Source organism: Nyctereutes procyonoides, unplaced genomic scaffold (assembly GCF_905146905.1).
Source record: "Nyctereutes procyonoides isolate TBG_1078 unplaced genomic scaffold, NYPRO_anot_genome, whole genome shotgun sequence".
NCBI lineage: Eukaryota > Metazoa > Chordata > Mammalia > Carnivora > Canidae > Nyctereutes > Nyctereutes procyonoides.
This window is the reverse complement of record NW_026575128.1, coordinates 7,265,621-7,281,589: the sequence shown is the minus strand read 5'-3', so window position 1 is coordinate 7,281,589 and position 15,969 is coordinate 7,265,621. Positions and strand designations below refer to the sequence as shown.

Here is a 15,969-nt window from a genome sequence, read left to right as displayed (position 1 = left end):
GTTCAACCTCGGGCGACCTATGACCCTCTCTGTGCCTCCGACAACTCTGCGAATGCCACTTGGTAAGGATTCAAATGGATGCTGAATTCGGGGGGGGGGGGTTGCCAGCACGTGACAGGCACAGTCACAGAGGCCACCAGGGTGCCCGGGTGCCCCCACCCTGTCCTCCCAGGGGACAAAATCCTGGGTGAGCACAGACTAGATGCTGACCCCCTGTGCCACGGGCCCTCGTGGGCCGTGCCTGGTGGCACTGCCGCGTGGGGGCCCCACAGCCCAGCTCCCCGCTGGGCCCGGACCTCGCCTTCGGGGTCGTCCCTTAAGGAACCATCCTGGGATGCTGGCAGCAGCTGCTGGGCAGCCCTGCACGGCCCGGGGTCAAAACGGGGGGAAACGAGCGAGCACCCAGCTCCGCAGAGGGCAGCCCCCGCCGGCCGTCCTGCTCCACTTCTAAAGGGACTGGGCACCTTGTGTGACAGCCGACCTAGTCTGGCCCAGCCTGCTCCCCAGAGCCCCTGCCCCCCCAGGACAGACTGGGATGTGAGAGATGGAGACACAGGACCGCTTCCGTGGCTCGGCTACCTGGGCGGTGGCCCCTCTGCGCCTGAACCACCCGCAGCCGCATCCAGCTGGCGAGGCCCCACGTCCGACCTCCAGCCTCCCCGCCTCTGTCCATGGCGCCGCCTCCCCAGTCACTGATCCCAAACCTCTCCGCACACTCCCCCTACACACGGCCCCGCGGCCCCCAAGCGGGGGCAGGGGGGTGGACTCGGGGATCTGTGCCCGTCATTCCCTGACTGCGGCCCGGAGAGGTGGCATGACCTCTGGGCCTCAGTGTCACCGCCTGGGAAGTGGGTCTGATGCCCGCCTTGCAGGGCTGCGGGCAGGACTCCAGAGTTTACGATCTCAGGTGACCCCGGTGCCGAGCAGGTGACCCACCTGAGGGGAGAGGGCAGGTGCCCCATCAGGGCCCCTGGGCCCCCTGTTGCCGGAACCTCCCGTGTCCCAGCCAGTGTCCACGTGGAACCTCCACAGCTGTATACGCCGGCAGTGACCTGAAGTGTTTCTTCCGCAGCAGAGGGTGGAACAAGGCGCCCCCTGGGCCGCCAGCCTGGACCCCTGGACAGCAGCAGCCCCCCCCCCGCCCCCGGGCCCTCTCCTAACCCGCGATAAACACGGATTCCCTTCTCTACCCTTCTATCGGTTCTCGAAACAACGAAGTCTCCCCAAGCCACCCCTCCTGCGCTCCCCTCGTCCTCACCGTCTTCATGCGCCCCCACCCAAGGCGCCTCGCCCTCCCCCGCTCCTCCTCCGGGACACCTCGCCACTGGCAAATCCTCTCCCTTTGGTTTTCCCGCTTCCCTTTCCAACAGCGCATCAGGGTGCGGGGTGCGTTCACGGTTATTGGCGACCTGCGACCCACGGAGGAGGGACCGTCGCCCCGTCACACACACACACACACACACACACACACACACACACACGAGGGAAGCGGGGCCCGAGGGGCATGAGGTGGCAGATGAACCCATGGTAAATACGTACTGTGCACTGGGCTCCGTTAAGTGGCAACCCCGGGGCCACGCGGAGTGTCCTTGGCTGCAGGGGACAGAAACCCAGGCCAGCGGGGCTCTGGCAGGGGGACAAGCTCGCGGCTCAGTGCCACGGGGAGGGAAAGCTTGAGGCTCTGCGGACCCCTGGACGGGGTGCAGGTGCTGTGAGCGCGCCCTGGCTCCTCCTGCCGCCGCCGCCCCCTCCGTCCTCGGAGGCTCATCCTGCCAGCACAGCCGCAACCTCTCCGGGTTATACCGGGGATGCTGCCCCCGTCCCGTGTTCAAGATCCCCGGGGAGGGACCCCTAGGAAGTCCGCGGGGGTTCTGTTGTCACAGTGAGCTGATCTGTGGGGCGAGAGGTGACCGGTGTCCCAGCCCCAGGCAAGCCCCGTGGGTCAGGTGGTGGCGGCTGGGCGGAGGGAGCAGTACGTTCCCCCAGGAAACGGGGTTGCTGTCGGGCTAATGGGACAGACCTAGGGCTGCCCCGGACACGGGCTCCCCTGGACACGGGCCCCCCCCGGACATGGGCCCCCCGGACATGGGCCCCCCTGGACACGGGCCCCTCCGGACACGGGCTCCCCAGATACAGGCTCCCCCCAACACAGGCTCTCTCCTCTTGATAAATAGAATCATTCATTCACTCATTCATTCGTTTATCCTCAGTCACCACGCAGCTACCTCGGGCCAGGTGCCATGCCACGTGGAGCAGACATGAGTGAACACGACTTCCGTGGCCAGCCCCTGGACCCGTCCTCCGGGACACCCGAGCACCCCGTAACCACATGTGCAGCTGGGATACGGCCACCGAGGGCAGCCGCGTGTGGAAAGGCCGGCTGGCAGAGGACCCGGCGGTGTCAGAGGTCCAGGGAGGCTCTTCCGGGAGGGGCCTTCCCATGAGGTGTGGCTCTGCCTTGATGCCAGCTCAGGGCACGTGAGGCAAGAGCGTCACGGCACGTGCAAAGGCCCTGAGGTGGGGAAGAGATCCCAATGTTGTGGGAAGGGAGAGGCCAGTGCAGCTGGAGCACGAACCTCGGGTGGGAGCAGGCCAAGAGCGCAGGGGGCAGAGGCCCGCGTGCTAGGACTTCACGGGCTGTGGTCGCTTTTCCACCTCTCCCGTGGGAGGGAACGGGCACCACCCGGGCCCCACGGGCCGACGTCTCTTGCCCCACGGACCAAAACTTGAGTGTGCTCTGGGCACCGTGGTGTCACTGGTCAGCAGGGGGGTCACAGGCACAGTGCCCACACTGCCCTTTGCCGGCTGCACCTAGAAAGGAGCCCGGGGTCGGGGGCTGGTCTCCAGGAGTCAGCACCCCCACCCACCCGACACCTGTGACCAGGGAGGATGGGCAGGAAACGGCAGCGCTGACCCCTCAAGAGGCCAGGACTGTGTCCCCAAGTGAGGGCTGAGGGAGGGGGGCCCGAGCCGGGGCTTGTGGGGCCAACAAGGAGAGGCAGGAGTGCCCGGGTGGGGACAGATGGTAACAGGACAGGGACAGGATGGGAACGGGGACAGAATGGGGATGGGAACAGGACAGGGACAGGACGGGGATGGGAACAGGATGGGAATGGGACAGGGTGGGGATGGGGGCGGGACGGGGATGGGACGGGATGGGACAGGGACAGGGATGGGAATGGGATGGGAATGGGACAGGGCCAGGGATGGGACAGGGATGGAACGGATGGGAATTGGATGAGGACAGGATGGGATGAGGATGGGGACAGGATGGGGATGGGACAGGGATGGGATGGGGACGGGATGGGGACAGGGACAGGACAGGGATGGGAATGGGATAGGAATGGACGGGAACAAGACAGAGATACAGTGGGGGTGGGGATGGGGACAGGGACAGGGACAGGATGGACTGGGGATGGGGAAGTATGAGGACAGGACAGGGATGGGACAGGACCACGACGGGGATGAGGATGGGGACAGGGACAGGACAAGGATGGAGAGGGGATAGGGATGGTATGGGGTCAGGGATGGCAATGCAACGGGACAGAGATGGGTGGGGACGGGAATGGAATGGGACTGGATGGGGACAGGGATGGAACGGCGATGGGATGGGACAGGACAGGGACAGGGGTCTGGGGAACCCGGGAGAGAACACGGAGGGCAGAGGGGCCAGGCCTGAGCTGCCTGCGGTCACATGGCCCCGGCCTCCCCCTCCATGTGTTCCCACCTCCCTGCAGAGGAGGAAACCCTAATCCTCCTGCCCCCCGACGCCCGCGCCTTCCTGGGGAGCTGTGCCCCGCACGTCCTGGAGCCCGGCCCTCTGACCTCTGCCTCATGTCTCTGCTGAGCTCTTCTGCCAAAAGTCACTGGGGCCAACTGGCCTCTGTGGGGGCCCCCGCCCCTCCCTGCCCACCCTGCTCCGTCCCTTTCCGTGGCCTGCTTCCTGAAACGTCAGTGCTCCCCGACCTCTGCCTGGACCCCGTTCCCTCAGCACCCGGCACGCACCCCACATCCTGGGGCTTCCGTCGCCCCCACCGCACGTGCCCAGCCTCAGCATCCCCGCCCCCCCACCCCCTCGCCCCCACCGCGGGCTGCGCTCACTCCCAAACATCCGGAAGGAACCCGTGCCCCACTCTCCCTTCCCCCAAACACCCGCGAGCTCTCTCTCTAGACCCCTAACCTGCGCCCTGGACCCACCACCTGCCCAGTCACCCAAACTAGCGAGCGATCCGGGAACCTGCGGGACCTTCCTCACGCCCGGCCCTGCGTCCACTCAGGTCCACTCAGGCCCCATCACGGGCCCTACTGACCAACTACGTCCCCCCCTCCGCCCAAATCAACGGGGCTAACTCTTCCCTTGCGTCTCATGGGCCCCTCTGTCGGACAGGGCGAGCTCTCTAGAACCGTCCACGGAGTCCCTATTCAGCAGTCCGTCCACTCGCTAAAATGTATTTGTGTCACCCCCAAATGGATACACGCAGCATCTTTGCCTCCGCAGCCCAGGTGGGACGCACACAGGTGCACAGCGCCGCGCCCGGTCTGAGCCCCCACCCGCCCCCCGACGCGCGCGACCCCAGCCGAGGCCCACGAGGATCGCCCTGCGGCCCCATCTCGCCTCCGGGACTTGAACGAAGCCATTTGAGGGCGACGGATCGCCGCGCGTTCCCCTTTGGGGGCTTTAGGTTGGCGATTTTGCCGCTTGAATGGGCCCCCCGGGGAGCAGCACCGGCCGTCTGGCTCCTAAGCACAGGGGGCGGTGGTGACCCCAGGGAGGAAACGCACCTGCTGGATGAGGCGGGTTCCGGGGAGACTCCCGGCCGTGGGCTGCGATTCCACACCATACGTTAGACACGCTGTGTTTGCGCAGAAACACCCGGAACCCGAGGCCGCGTGCGGACCGGTTGCCGGACGTGTTGCACCCCAAACCCCGCAGACCCTAACCGGGTGCGTCCCCCGCTGGCGAAGTTCCAGCGCTTGGGCCTCGGTGTCCGTGGTGACCTCGCGGAGCCTTAGGACCACGAGCGAGGGAGGGGACCCGGGGGTGCCCGCCCAACCACGTAGTCCCTTCCGTCCTTCCCGCCTCCCTCCGCCCTCGGGGTCCCCCACACTCCTTAGCGCCCTGGCCTAGGTCCTTCGTCATCCGGGCTGTTCTCGCCACCTTCCTGGCACCTTGTGGTGCCCCTGCCCAGCCCTCTCCCTAAAGCTCTTCCCTGGGCTTTTTTTTTTCTTTTTTAAGATTTATCTATTTCTTTGGCGGGGGGTGGGGCAGAGAGAGAGAGAGAATCTGCAAGCAGACTCCCTGCTGAGCCCAGAGCCTCGCGTGCATGGGGCTCGGTCCCAGGACCCCAGATGGTGACCTGAGCTGAAGCTAGGAGTCGGACCCTTGGCAGGCGGAGCGGGCCAGGCGCCCCGCGTCTGCTGTGTGCGAGCGGCTCTGCACATTCCACGCCTCTGCCTCCAAGGCCTGACCTGTCATCGTCCCTCCGGCCCCTCCCGGTGCTGCTCCGCAGCCTCCCCAGTGTGTCCTCTGTCCTGTACTTGGGACTCATGCTGGGGGAAGGACTTAGAAAGGGACAAGGTGCCTGCTGATAAAGGGCACCTGGGACGGCCGATAGGATGACAGGCTGTGTCTGTGCACTGACAACAAGGTTTGGGGTGCTCCCCGCCCCCCCTCGCTGGCAATCGCTGCCTGGCCTGGGCTTTGCCTTTCTGCCCCAAAGTCAACGTTCATCCACGTGAGACCGCCAGTGGGCACACCGGCCCCCTTCCCCTACGTCTCGGGTGCAGAGACAGAGCAAGCACAAGGGCGGGAAGCCACTTCTTTGGGGGGGGGGGCCCAGGTGCTGGCCGTGACTGGGGCAGTGCCGCTCCCCGACGTCACAGGTCATCCTAGGGATGGCTTCCCTGTGCCCGGCCCCATCCAATCCCTGTACCTCCACTAGCTGCCCTGTTGGCACCCCAGCCCTGCCAGGCCGGTGCTGTCACTGTCCTGCCACGCGGGTAAGAAACTGGGGTGTCACACGGACAGGGAGAGACAGAGGTGGCATTGGGTCCACACAGGCCATGCACGGTCACTGCTCGGCTCTGTGCTCGTCATCGGCACAGGACACCCTCACGTCTCATTGTGCCTCAGGGAAGAGGGAAACCGCCCAGATCTGAAAGGACCAGAGGTGAGGTTCAGACGCAAGAGTGAGGGTCCAGATGCAGGGGTGAGGGCCCAGATGCAGGAGTGAGGGTCCAGATACAGGGGTGTATGGGGCCCAGATGCAGGGGTGAGGGTCCAGATACAAGGGTGTATGGGGCCCAGATGCAGGGGTGAGGGCCCAGATGCAGGGGTGAGGGTCCAGATACAGGGGTAGGGTCCAGATACAGGGGTGTATGGGGCCCAGATGCAGAGATGAGGGTCCAGATACAGGGGTGAGGGCCCAGATGCAGAAGTAAGGGTCCAGATGCAGGGGTATATGGGGCCCAGATGCAGGGGTGAAGGTCCACTTGCAAGGACGTGGGTCCGGATGCAGGGGTAAGGGTCCAGATGCAGGGGTGTATGGGGCTTAGATGCAGGGGTGAGGGCCCAGTTGCAGGGGTGAGGGTCCAGATACAGGGGTAAGTGTCCTGATTGCCGGAGTGTGAGACCCAGATGCAGGGGTGAGGGTCCAAATGCAGAAGTAAGTGTCCAGATGCAGGGGTATATGGGGCCCAGATGCAGGGGTGTGTGTCCAGATGCAGGAGTGAGGGTCCAGATGGAGGGGTGAGGGTCCAGATACAGGGGTGTATGGGGCATAGATGCAGGGGTGAGGGTCCAGATACAGGGGTGTATGGGGCCCAGATGCAGGGGTGAGGGTCCAGATACAGGGGTGTATGGGGCCCAGATGCAGGGGTGTATTGGGTCCAGATACAGGGGCGAGGGTACAGACGCAGGGGTGTATGGGGCCCAGATGCAGGGGTGAGGGTCCAGATACAGGGGTGTATGGGGCCCAGATGCAGGGGTGAGGGTCCAGATGCAGAAGTAAGTGTCCAGATGCAGGGGTGTATGGGGCCCAGACGCAGGGGTGAAGGTCCACTTGCAAGGATGTGAGTCCAGATGCAGGGGTGTGGGTCCAGATGCAGGGGTGTATGGGGCCTAGATGCAGGGGTGAAGGCCCAGTTGAAGGGGTGAGGGTCCAGATACAGGGGTAAGGGTCCTGATTGCTGGGGTGTGAGACCCAGATGCAGGCGTGAGGGTCCAGATGCAGGGGTGTATGGGGACTAGATGCAGGGGTGAGGCCCCAGATGTTGGAGTGAGGGTGCAGATACAGAAATATATGGGGTCCAGATGCAGGAGTGTGAGACCCAGATGCAGGGGTGAGGGCCCAAATGCAGGGGTGATGGTCCAGATGAGGGGTGAGGGTCCAGATGCAGGGGTGAGGGTCCAGATGCAAAAGTAAGTTTCCAGATGCAGGGTATATGGGGTCCAGATGCAGGGGTGTGGGTCAGATACAGGGGTGTGGGTCCAGATACAGGGGTAAGGGTCCAGATTGCAGGAGTGTGAGACCCAGATGCAGGGGTGAGGGTCCAGATACAGGGATAAGGGTCCAGATTGCAGGGGTGTATGGGGCCTAGATGCAGGGGTGAGGCCCCAGATGCAGGGGCGAGGGTTCAGATGCAGGAATATATGGGGTCCAGATGCAGGAGTGTGAAACCCAGTTGCAGGGGTGAGTGTCCAGATGCAGGGGTGAGTGTCCAGATGCAGGGGTGAGGGCCCAGATGCAGGAGTCCCCTGCCTTAAGGCAGTTCCCTGAAATGCCTCCACCATCGGACAGGGAAGCACCTGCTCTGGACAGGGCCTGTCTTGTCCCACTGAGGCTCCCCATTGAGCCCATTCGGACCCTGCTGTTTCTCCGCCCCCCTGCCCGCCCGCCAGGGCTCTCGGATCCCGCCGTTGTGTGGGAGCCAGACACCTAACACAGCGCCTGGCGCGCAGCAGGGTCTCAGCAACGATTCTTGAATTTAAACCATGGTTGCTGGAGAGGCCGTTGTGTGCGTGCTGGGGTGGGGGTTCCGTGTGCATGCCTGTTTGGGGGAGGGGCGGCTCTCTGCACAACCCCGCACGTACCCCTCGCAGGGGCACGAAGCGTGGACTGGGTTCCAGCAGCCGTGGGGGGCGGGGGAGGGGAGTCCCCGAGGCCCCTCGGCAGCCGTGAGGCCCTGTCAGCTGGTCTAGGCTTCTCAGCTGGCCCCGGAGGCCAGGGGTGTGCTCCTGGGGGCCCGGGCTGGCCTCTGCGTCCTGCTCACACTCCCTATCCCTGTGGGTTGACCTGTTCATCCAACAGGTGGGTCCTACCTGGAACGAGCTCGGCTGAGGTCAAGTGCTTCAGGACAGCCGGGACATGTGGGAGGTCAAGGCCACGGGGCCCAGAGGGGAGGCCCCTAAGTCCCCTGGAGCGGCAGTCAGGGAAGGCTTCTTGGAGGAGTAGCAGGTGATGAGAACAGCGAGGGGAAGGCACGCGGGGCGGGCCGTGAATGCCGCCGCCGCACGCGCTGGAGACGGGTGGGAGGCCCCGGCGCGGCCCCTGGACTCCCAGGGATTAGGGAAGGAGGAGAAGGCAGGACGGGCCTCCGCTGCCCCCACACACGGCCGGGGACGAGAGGACGAGCAGGGGCTCCAAGTGGCCCTGCGGTTCTCCCCCAACAGGGTGCGGACTCCGGGCTCCATGCCCCGGAGAGACCGAGCCTCAAACCCCGAGGCTCCTGGGCCTCCTCGGAGGCAGTGCGGGAGCCGCGGCCCAGCCAATGGTGGTGTCAGGGGCAGCTCCTCCTCCGAGGCCGGACACACCCAGGCGGCCCACGGGACACACCGTCCCTCCCGGCTCCCGTGAGTCGCAGCCCCAGCTGGGTCCGATGGCCCGCCGGCCCGCGTGGAGAGCCCTGAGGAGCAGCGCTCGGTAAGGTCCCCTGCGTGCGAGGACCCGGGGCACATGGCAGGGGGACTTCCCCGGTGGGAAGGGCGGGGGGGCCTGGACACTGCCGAGCCCCCGGGCTCTGATGCTGGAGGGACGGAAGGTCCTGCCCCCTGCCCAGCCTCTCCCAACCCCCCCGCCCGGCCGAGCAGGTGCGGGAGCCAGGGACCAAGTGGGAGGGGGCTCGCAGGGGTGCCGGGAGGCGGGCACGCCAGCAGCTCTCGCAGCCTGGGCTTACCGGGCCTCGCCCCACCACACCCCGGGCGGCTGGGCCAGAGCCTCCGGGGACCAGGGGCTGGAGCCTCCTGTCAGGCCGCCAGGGGTCCCGCCCACGTTGGGCGGGATGGAGCAGACAAGCCTATGACTCATGACCAAGTGGTAGGTGGTGTAGATGGGCCCGCGGAGAGACCGGGTGGGAGCAGAGACGCCCCCAGCCTCCTTGCCCGGTGTCCCACGCTCGGGAGGGGTGGCCCGGAGCAGCTGGGCAAGCGGCCTCCTGCCCCTTCAGGGACCCCGGACGCTCTGCTGCTCCCCGCACTGCACATCGCTCCCCGGTAAGTTGGGGGCAGAAAACATCACCCCCGTCACGCACAGGCTGCATGGGTGCCCGCGAAGTGCTCAGAACGGTGCCCGGGTGCCACACACACCCCGTGGACGTCGGCCCTAACCCCGCGCTGCTCGGCTAGAGCCGGCGGTCAGGACGGCTCCACGAGCCCGTTACACCCACCCCATGAGGGGCGGTGGGGACTCCGGGGGGAGCCCAGCGGGTGTGACTGGCACACCGGGGCCTCCGGGGACACTCCCATGCCCCCCCCCCCGACCCGGGAACCAGGCCAAAGCATCCCCAGACAGCACGTGGGGCCGGCTCCGAGCAAACGGAGGTAAATCCTTCGTGGCCGGCTCCCCCCGTGAAGCCGTGGGTTTCACTTTGCTATTTTGACACGACTGCTCCACATAATGATTTTTTTTTTTTAAATGGGTTCTGTGCCCAAAGTTCATGCTCTGCTACACGTTCCCCTGGGGGGCACCCTGGGGTAGATGCCTTAGCCCGGCCACGTCCAGGGAGTACTGAGCGTCGTGGACCCGCGGGCACCTCCCTCTCTGGGACGCAGAGCCCTTTCCCCGCTCTCACGGCTCCTGGTGCCAAGCGATGGGGCGGGGTTCCCTGGAACAGCAGTTTGGGAGTCCCCGGAACAGCAGGCTCCGGCAGGAGGGCTGGAGGAGGAGGACGTCTCCCCACCGCCCCGCCTGCCCTGCCCCTACCCTGCATTGCCCCCGGGCTCCCGTCACGCCGCCTGGATGCCTCCTGAGTGTTAGACCACATGGGAGTCCGGGGACAAAGTTCCAGCAGCTTCCGCAGCCCAGTCCCCTCGGCCAAAAAAAGGGCAGGAGCGGGTTCCCCTGAGGAGGGGCCGGGAGGAGAGGAGTCTTCCCGAGGCTCCAACCCCCCTGAGCACGGGGGAGCGGACAGAGACCAGCCCCGGGCCCCCAGAGGAAAGGGGGGCTCCCCGGGCCCCTGTTAGGGGATGTGCACCTCGTGGCCCAGGTGAGCAGCCGTAGACACCCCTCGCCCGCCGTCTCCTCCACCTGTAACCCGGTAACAGTAAGAGAAGCCACCCCGCTGCACCGTGGGCCTGGAATGCGGGTGACCCGCCCGCGCGAGGCGCTCAGGGCCCACGTGCTACCCACGAGGGGAAACCATGATTCTCTCCCAGCAGGAGCAACCCGCGCCTGGGGCCACGATGAACTGGGGGGTGTTCGAGGGGCTCCTGAGCGGCGTGAACAAGTACTCCACGGCCTTCGGGCGCATCTGGCTGTCCCTGGTCTTCATCTTCCGCGTGCTGGTGTACCTGGTGACAGCCGAGCGCGTGTGGAGCGATGACCACAAGGACTTCGACTGCAACACCCGGCAGCCCGGCTGCACCAACGTCTGCTTCGACCAGTTCTTCCCGTGTCGCACGTGCGCCTCTGGGCGCTGCAGCTCATCCTGGTCACCTGCCCATCGCTGCTCGTGCTCATGCACGTGGCCTACCGCGAGGCTCGGGAGAAGAAGCATCGCCAGGCGGCCGGGGAGGGCAGCGGCCGCCTCTACCTGGACCCCGGCAAGAAGCGGGGCGGGCTCTGGTGGACGTACGTCTGCAGCCTGGTGTGCAAGGCTGGCGTGGACACCGCCTTCCTGTGCGTGTTCCACTCCTTCTACCCCAAGTACACGCTCCCTCGTGTGGTCAAGTGCCACATCGCTCCGTGTCCCAACACGGTGGACTGCTTCATCTCCAAGCCCTCCGAGAAGAACATCTTCACGCTCTTCATGGTGACCACGGCCATCATCTGCATCCTGCTCAACCTCGTCGAGCTGGCCTACCTGGTGGGCAAGAGGTGCCGCAAGGGCTTGGCGCCGAGGACAGCCCGGGCCGAGGGCACGTGCTGCTGCCCGGACTGCGCCGCCTCCTCCCGCGCGGGGCGTGACCTCCTCTCAGGCGACCTCCTCCTGCTGGGCTCCGACTCTCAGCCTCCCCTCTCCCCCAACCACCCCCGGGACCACATGAAGAAGACCATCCTGTGAGAGCCGCCCGTGGAGCCCACCTCTCCCGCAGGGGCCGCCCCGGGGAGGGGGGCTGCACCTGCTGCAGCTGTGGGGCCTCGGCAGGTGACCCCCTCCTTGCTGAACCTCAGCTTCCTTCTGTGTAAGATGGGGCGACGCCCGCATCACAGGGCATCACAGGGAGGCGGCCGTGAGGATGTGCCGGGACCTCCGGGGGGCGGCGGGGATGGGGATACACGGTCAAGGCTTAATAAAGGTCAACTCATCCACCTGATTCAAGGTGCCCTTCGGCCCCTGTGACCCTTCTCAGGTCACTGGGTCAACCTCTCTGCACCTGCAAAGGCTGCACCTGACCCACCCAGAGGAGGGGCCTCCCCCCCCCCAGAAAAGGGCCCCCAGGCCTCGTGGGGGTCCTGCCCCTGTTCATGCTCAGGACAACCCTTCATCTGCGGTTGCAAGCTGAGGTCTGAGGGCTTCCTGCAAACGTGACAGGGCTTTGCACAGGGTGGGGTGGGGGGAGCTGGGGGCTGCAATGGAAAGTTCGTGAACTTTTGAGTCCGAACACTTGCATCCGCACCCGGGTTGCACTGGGGAGGCTGGGAAAGGGACTTCAGCTCCTCTCCAAAATGAGTTAATAATACAGAGCCTGGGGGCGGGGGTGGGAGGCCCCGGAGGAGCTCACGGGGTGGACAGGGGAAGCCAGCTGTAAAAGGCCACATAAATGTTAATCATTGGTATTAGGAAGTGCTCAATAAATGCTTGTGGGAAACGAAGCAGGGGAGCCCCTCCCTGGGTGCACATTAACCACCACGCCCCAGCCGCCAGCACAGCCGGGACGCCGCCCCCACTGGGAAGTACCCCAACTTCCCTACAGGGCTTCCCAGATGGCTCGGCCCGACAGGCCCCGCGGTGAGGTCCTGCCAACTGGGGCGCTTCTGGCTGCCGCCCCACACTCTTCTTCTCCCCCTTCCCCCCCTCGGGGGCCAAGGGTCTCCTGCCCTGAAAGAACCATAACCGGCCCCCCCATCCCCTATGCAGCCCACCATCGGCCCAAGCTCTGACCCCAGATACGTCCCCAGCGGGGTGGGACGTGATCCCCCGTACATCCCGGTGGCCCCGTCCTATCGATGCAGAGGACCTCGGAGCCCTGCTTCTGGAGAAGAGGGCAGAGGAGTGGCCTGGGGCCAGAGGGACCTGGGGCAATAGGGCAACGGCAAGGGCGGGGGGCCACACCCAGGGGTGCTGGGCCGACCTGGGTCCGGGCATCGGGGCAGCAGGTTCTGGGCTCAGCGCTGCCCCCCCGGCCCCCACCGGCGCACAGTCTCACCCACAAGCCTGCCAGCCCAGCAGACCAGCCATGCCCATCGGGCTGCAGGGAGGGCGTGGGCCGGGGGAGAAGGGCCCCAGGTGTTTGCTCTGAACATGTGCCCGGGGAAGTCCGCCCGCCTGCCCACCCGCTCACTCTCCCTTGGCTCATTGGCCCAGAAAGCTCCACCCTGCACAGGAGCAAGGAACAAAAGCTTCCCCCGGGAGGCCCTCAGGCAGACAGAGAAGCCCGGGACAGAGAGGCGAGGTGCTGCTAGACCCAGGAAAGGTGAGGAGCCATGTGGGCAGCCGGCAGGGGACCGGGCTGGAGGGCAGGGACCCGACGGGCTGAGGGTCCCCAGCACCTCGGGCTGCAGGCTAGGGTCCGGGGAGGAGGATCCCCGGAGAAACCCCAAGGGAGCCACGAGCAGGGAAGGGATGCCCTGTAGGACCAAAGGGAGGACAGAGGACCGGAGATGAGACAAGAAAGAGGAGGCCCCCGGAAGGGGGAGTTGCCGTCCATCCAAGGCCTATAGTGCTCCTGGGGCAGGCCAGGGGCTGGGAGCCGCCGGGTGGGCTGTAGAGCCGCAATCCCCACGCTGACAGCCCGAGCCAGGTGCACAGGCTGCGGAGTCCTGTCCCCGTCCTGCCGGGAAGGACAAAGGAGGGCACTCAGGAAACGTCCCAGGGTCACCAGGTCCCTGGAGGCCGAGGTCTGAGCCGGGGCCAGAGCTGGACCTGCTGGTGCTCCAGGTAAGGGAGCATGGGGGATGGAGCCCAGCGGAACAAGGGGAAACAGAGAAGGAGGGGAGAGGAAGGTCAGCGGTGGGGGCAGGAGCCTGCCCATCCCCTCCCCAGTCCCTCCCTAAAGCCCAAATGGTTGGAATTCCAGAGGAAGCCGCATGGTCCAGACAGTCTGCACCCCTGCAGGGAGGGGTGGGGGGGTGCCAAGCCCCCCACAGTTCCAAACAGCCTGCTCACGTTGAGGGATGTCCTCATGTCATCGGGGTCGGCCAGAGAGAGGGGCTATGGGAACGTGCCCCGCACGCCCGGCTCCGCTGACACAGCCCCCCACTCCCGCCCCTGCTGCCCTTGGCAGCTCAAAGGGGGGCAGTCATCCGACCCAGACCTTCTGCCCATATCCAGAGCAGCGGTCGTGTGACCCGCGGGGCCGAGAGTCGGGGTCAAAGAAGTGGGCGGGAGCAGCCGTATCCATGACTTTGTAGCATAAACAAGGCCCTGGTTTTGGAGCTAGAAGACAGGGGTCAAGGGCAGCTCGGCCACTTCCCGAGGACGGCCATCCCGACCCCCCGATGCTGTCGCCGTGAGGACGTGGTCACAGGCCCCTTCTTTGACCCCGGGCCCCCCTCTGCAGGCTCCACGCCCCGAGCGGGTGCTCCCAACGGCCAACGGTCCCCGCAAGGGCCCACGGACTCCCCCAGCATGAACTGGGCGTCCCTGCAGGGGCTCCTGAGCGGCGTGAACAAGTACTCCACGGCGCTGGGCCGCATCTGGCTGTCGGTGGTGTTCCTGTTCCGCGTGCTGGTGTACGTGGTGGCGGCCGAGGAGGTGTGGGACGACGAGCAGAAGGACTTTGTGTGCAACACCAGGCAGCCCGGCTGCCCCAACGTCTGCTACGACGAGTTCTTCCCCGTGTCGCACGTGCGCCTCTGGGCGCTGCAGCTCATCCTGGTCACCTGCCCGTCACTGCTCGTGGTCATGCACGTGGCCTACCGGCAGGAGCGCGAGCGCAAGCACCGGCTGAAGCACGGGCCCGGCGCACCGTCGCTGTACGACAACCCGAGCAAGAAGCGCGGCGGCCTGTGGTGGACCTACCTGCTGAGCCTCATCTTCAAGGCGGCCGTCGACTCGGGCTTCCTGTACATCTTCCACCGCCTGTACCAGGACTATGACATGCCCCGCGTGGTGGCCTGCTCCGAGGCCCCGTGCCCGCACACGGTCGACTGCTACATCTCCCGGCCCACCGAGAAGAAGGTCTTCACCTACTTCATGGTGGCCACGGCCGTCATCTGCATCCTGCTCAACCTCAGCGAGGTCACCTACCTGGTGGGCAAGAGGTGCCTGGAGACCTTCGGTCCGCGGCGCAGGCGGCCGCACCACCGGGACCACCTGCCCGATACGTGCCCCCCCTATGCCCTCTCCCAGGGAGAGCCCCCCCAGGATGGGAACTCCGTCCTCATGAAAGCGGGGTCAGCCTCGATGGACGCAGGTGGGTTCCCATAGCCTGGAGGTGGGTAGCGAGGACCACCAGGCCCGCGAGCTGCTCCCTAAGGCCACAGCCGGGCAGTGGCATCTCTTTGGCAGCAGGACAGGTGAGGAAGATGGTGGCAGGGCTCAGGAAGCCTGGCCAGGGGCCAGGGCTGGGGCGCGGCCGGGTGTCCGGGGCCCCGGGGGAGGGAGGTTGGTGGCTCGTGTGAATTTTGTACCTGGCAGTGGGGTATGTTACAGCCATTAATAAACATGATTTTCCTGGTATTTTGAGGGTCGGGGGTTTCGCAGTGGACCTCAGAACGGAGGCCCCAACCACTTGGTGGGCACCTGACCCCGGAACCTCGGGGCCCAGCTCACGTGTCATAAACACACACACACCCCACAGCACGCAGCTCACACGCATGTAGGGTGCACCCCGGGACGCGGGGGGAGCGCCAAGACGCTGCCCCAGGGGTCCCTGGACTTGGCGGGAGGCTGGGAGCTGGGGGACCCCAGGCCCAATGCAGGCCAGTTCTCAGGGGGAGACCCTCCAGGCACGCGTGGCTGAAGGAGGCTTCTGCTTCCCGCAGCACAGGAGTCAGGGAGGCAAGCCCCCCTCCAGGGCGGGGCCGAGCCCAGGGTGCGGGTCTCTCCCACAGGCGGGGCCTCCCAAGAACACCCGCATGGAGCCCCAGGTCGGAGGAACCCTCCTCCTGCGCCCCAGGCATGCATCCCCTCACCCTCCCAGCTGCACCCCAGCCCCTGGCGCCCCCAGAGCCACCCCCCCCAGCCTGGCCCTGCCTCAGAGCCTCAGAGCCCCCCGCCGACACCCCAGGGAGCAGCCCCCGGGGCACCTACAGCCGCCCAGCCGCCCATGCGGGACCCGGAGGCCGCTCGCCATCCGTCTGTGAGCCTGTCCCCAGCACGACGCTGACCACCCCGCTCCCCAGCCACCTCCAAGAACTGTTTGGTCGT

At 66.1% G+C, this 15,969-nt stretch overlaps 2 protein-coding genes across 2 annotated transcripts; both read left to right on the top strand.

Moving 5' to 3' along the window:
• The first annotated feature begins 9,181 nt into the window (after nucleotides 1-9,181).
• Nucleotides 9,182-11,752, top strand: GJB5 (gap junction protein beta 5). The gene is given in 3 exon segments (XM_055342182.1): nucleotides 9,182-9,490; nucleotides 10,652-10,886; nucleotides 10,889-11,752. Coding segments are annotated over 2 exon segments (819 nt in total). The 5' UTR covers nucleotides 9,182-9,490; nucleotides 10,652-10,678; the 3' UTR covers nucleotides 11,500-11,752.
• A 91-nt stretch (nucleotides 11,753-11,843) lies between these two features.
• Nucleotides 11,844-15,279, top strand: GJB4 (gap junction protein beta 4). Its single transcript, XM_055342181.1, has 2 exons — nucleotides 11,844-13,072; nucleotides 14,159-15,279. The coding sequence occupies exons 1-2, from the start codon at nucleotides 12,901-12,903 to the stop codon at nucleotides 15,025-15,027; spliced, it is 1,041 nt and encodes a 346-aa protein (XP_055198156.1). The 5' UTR covers nucleotides 11,844-12,900; the 3' UTR covers nucleotides 15,028-15,279.
• The last annotated feature ends 690 nt before the right edge of the window (nucleotides 15,280-15,969 follow it).

Coding starts and splice junctions, on each gene's coding strand:
- GJB4 (XM_055342181.1), top strand. CDS start 12,901: ATGTGCCCGGGGAAGTCCGCCCGCCTGCCCACCCGCTCACTCTCCCTT. Junction 13,073..14,158: donor TGCTGCTAGACCCAGGAAAG/GTGAGGAGCCAT, acceptor CCCCCTCTGCAG/GCTCCACGCCCCGAGCGGGT.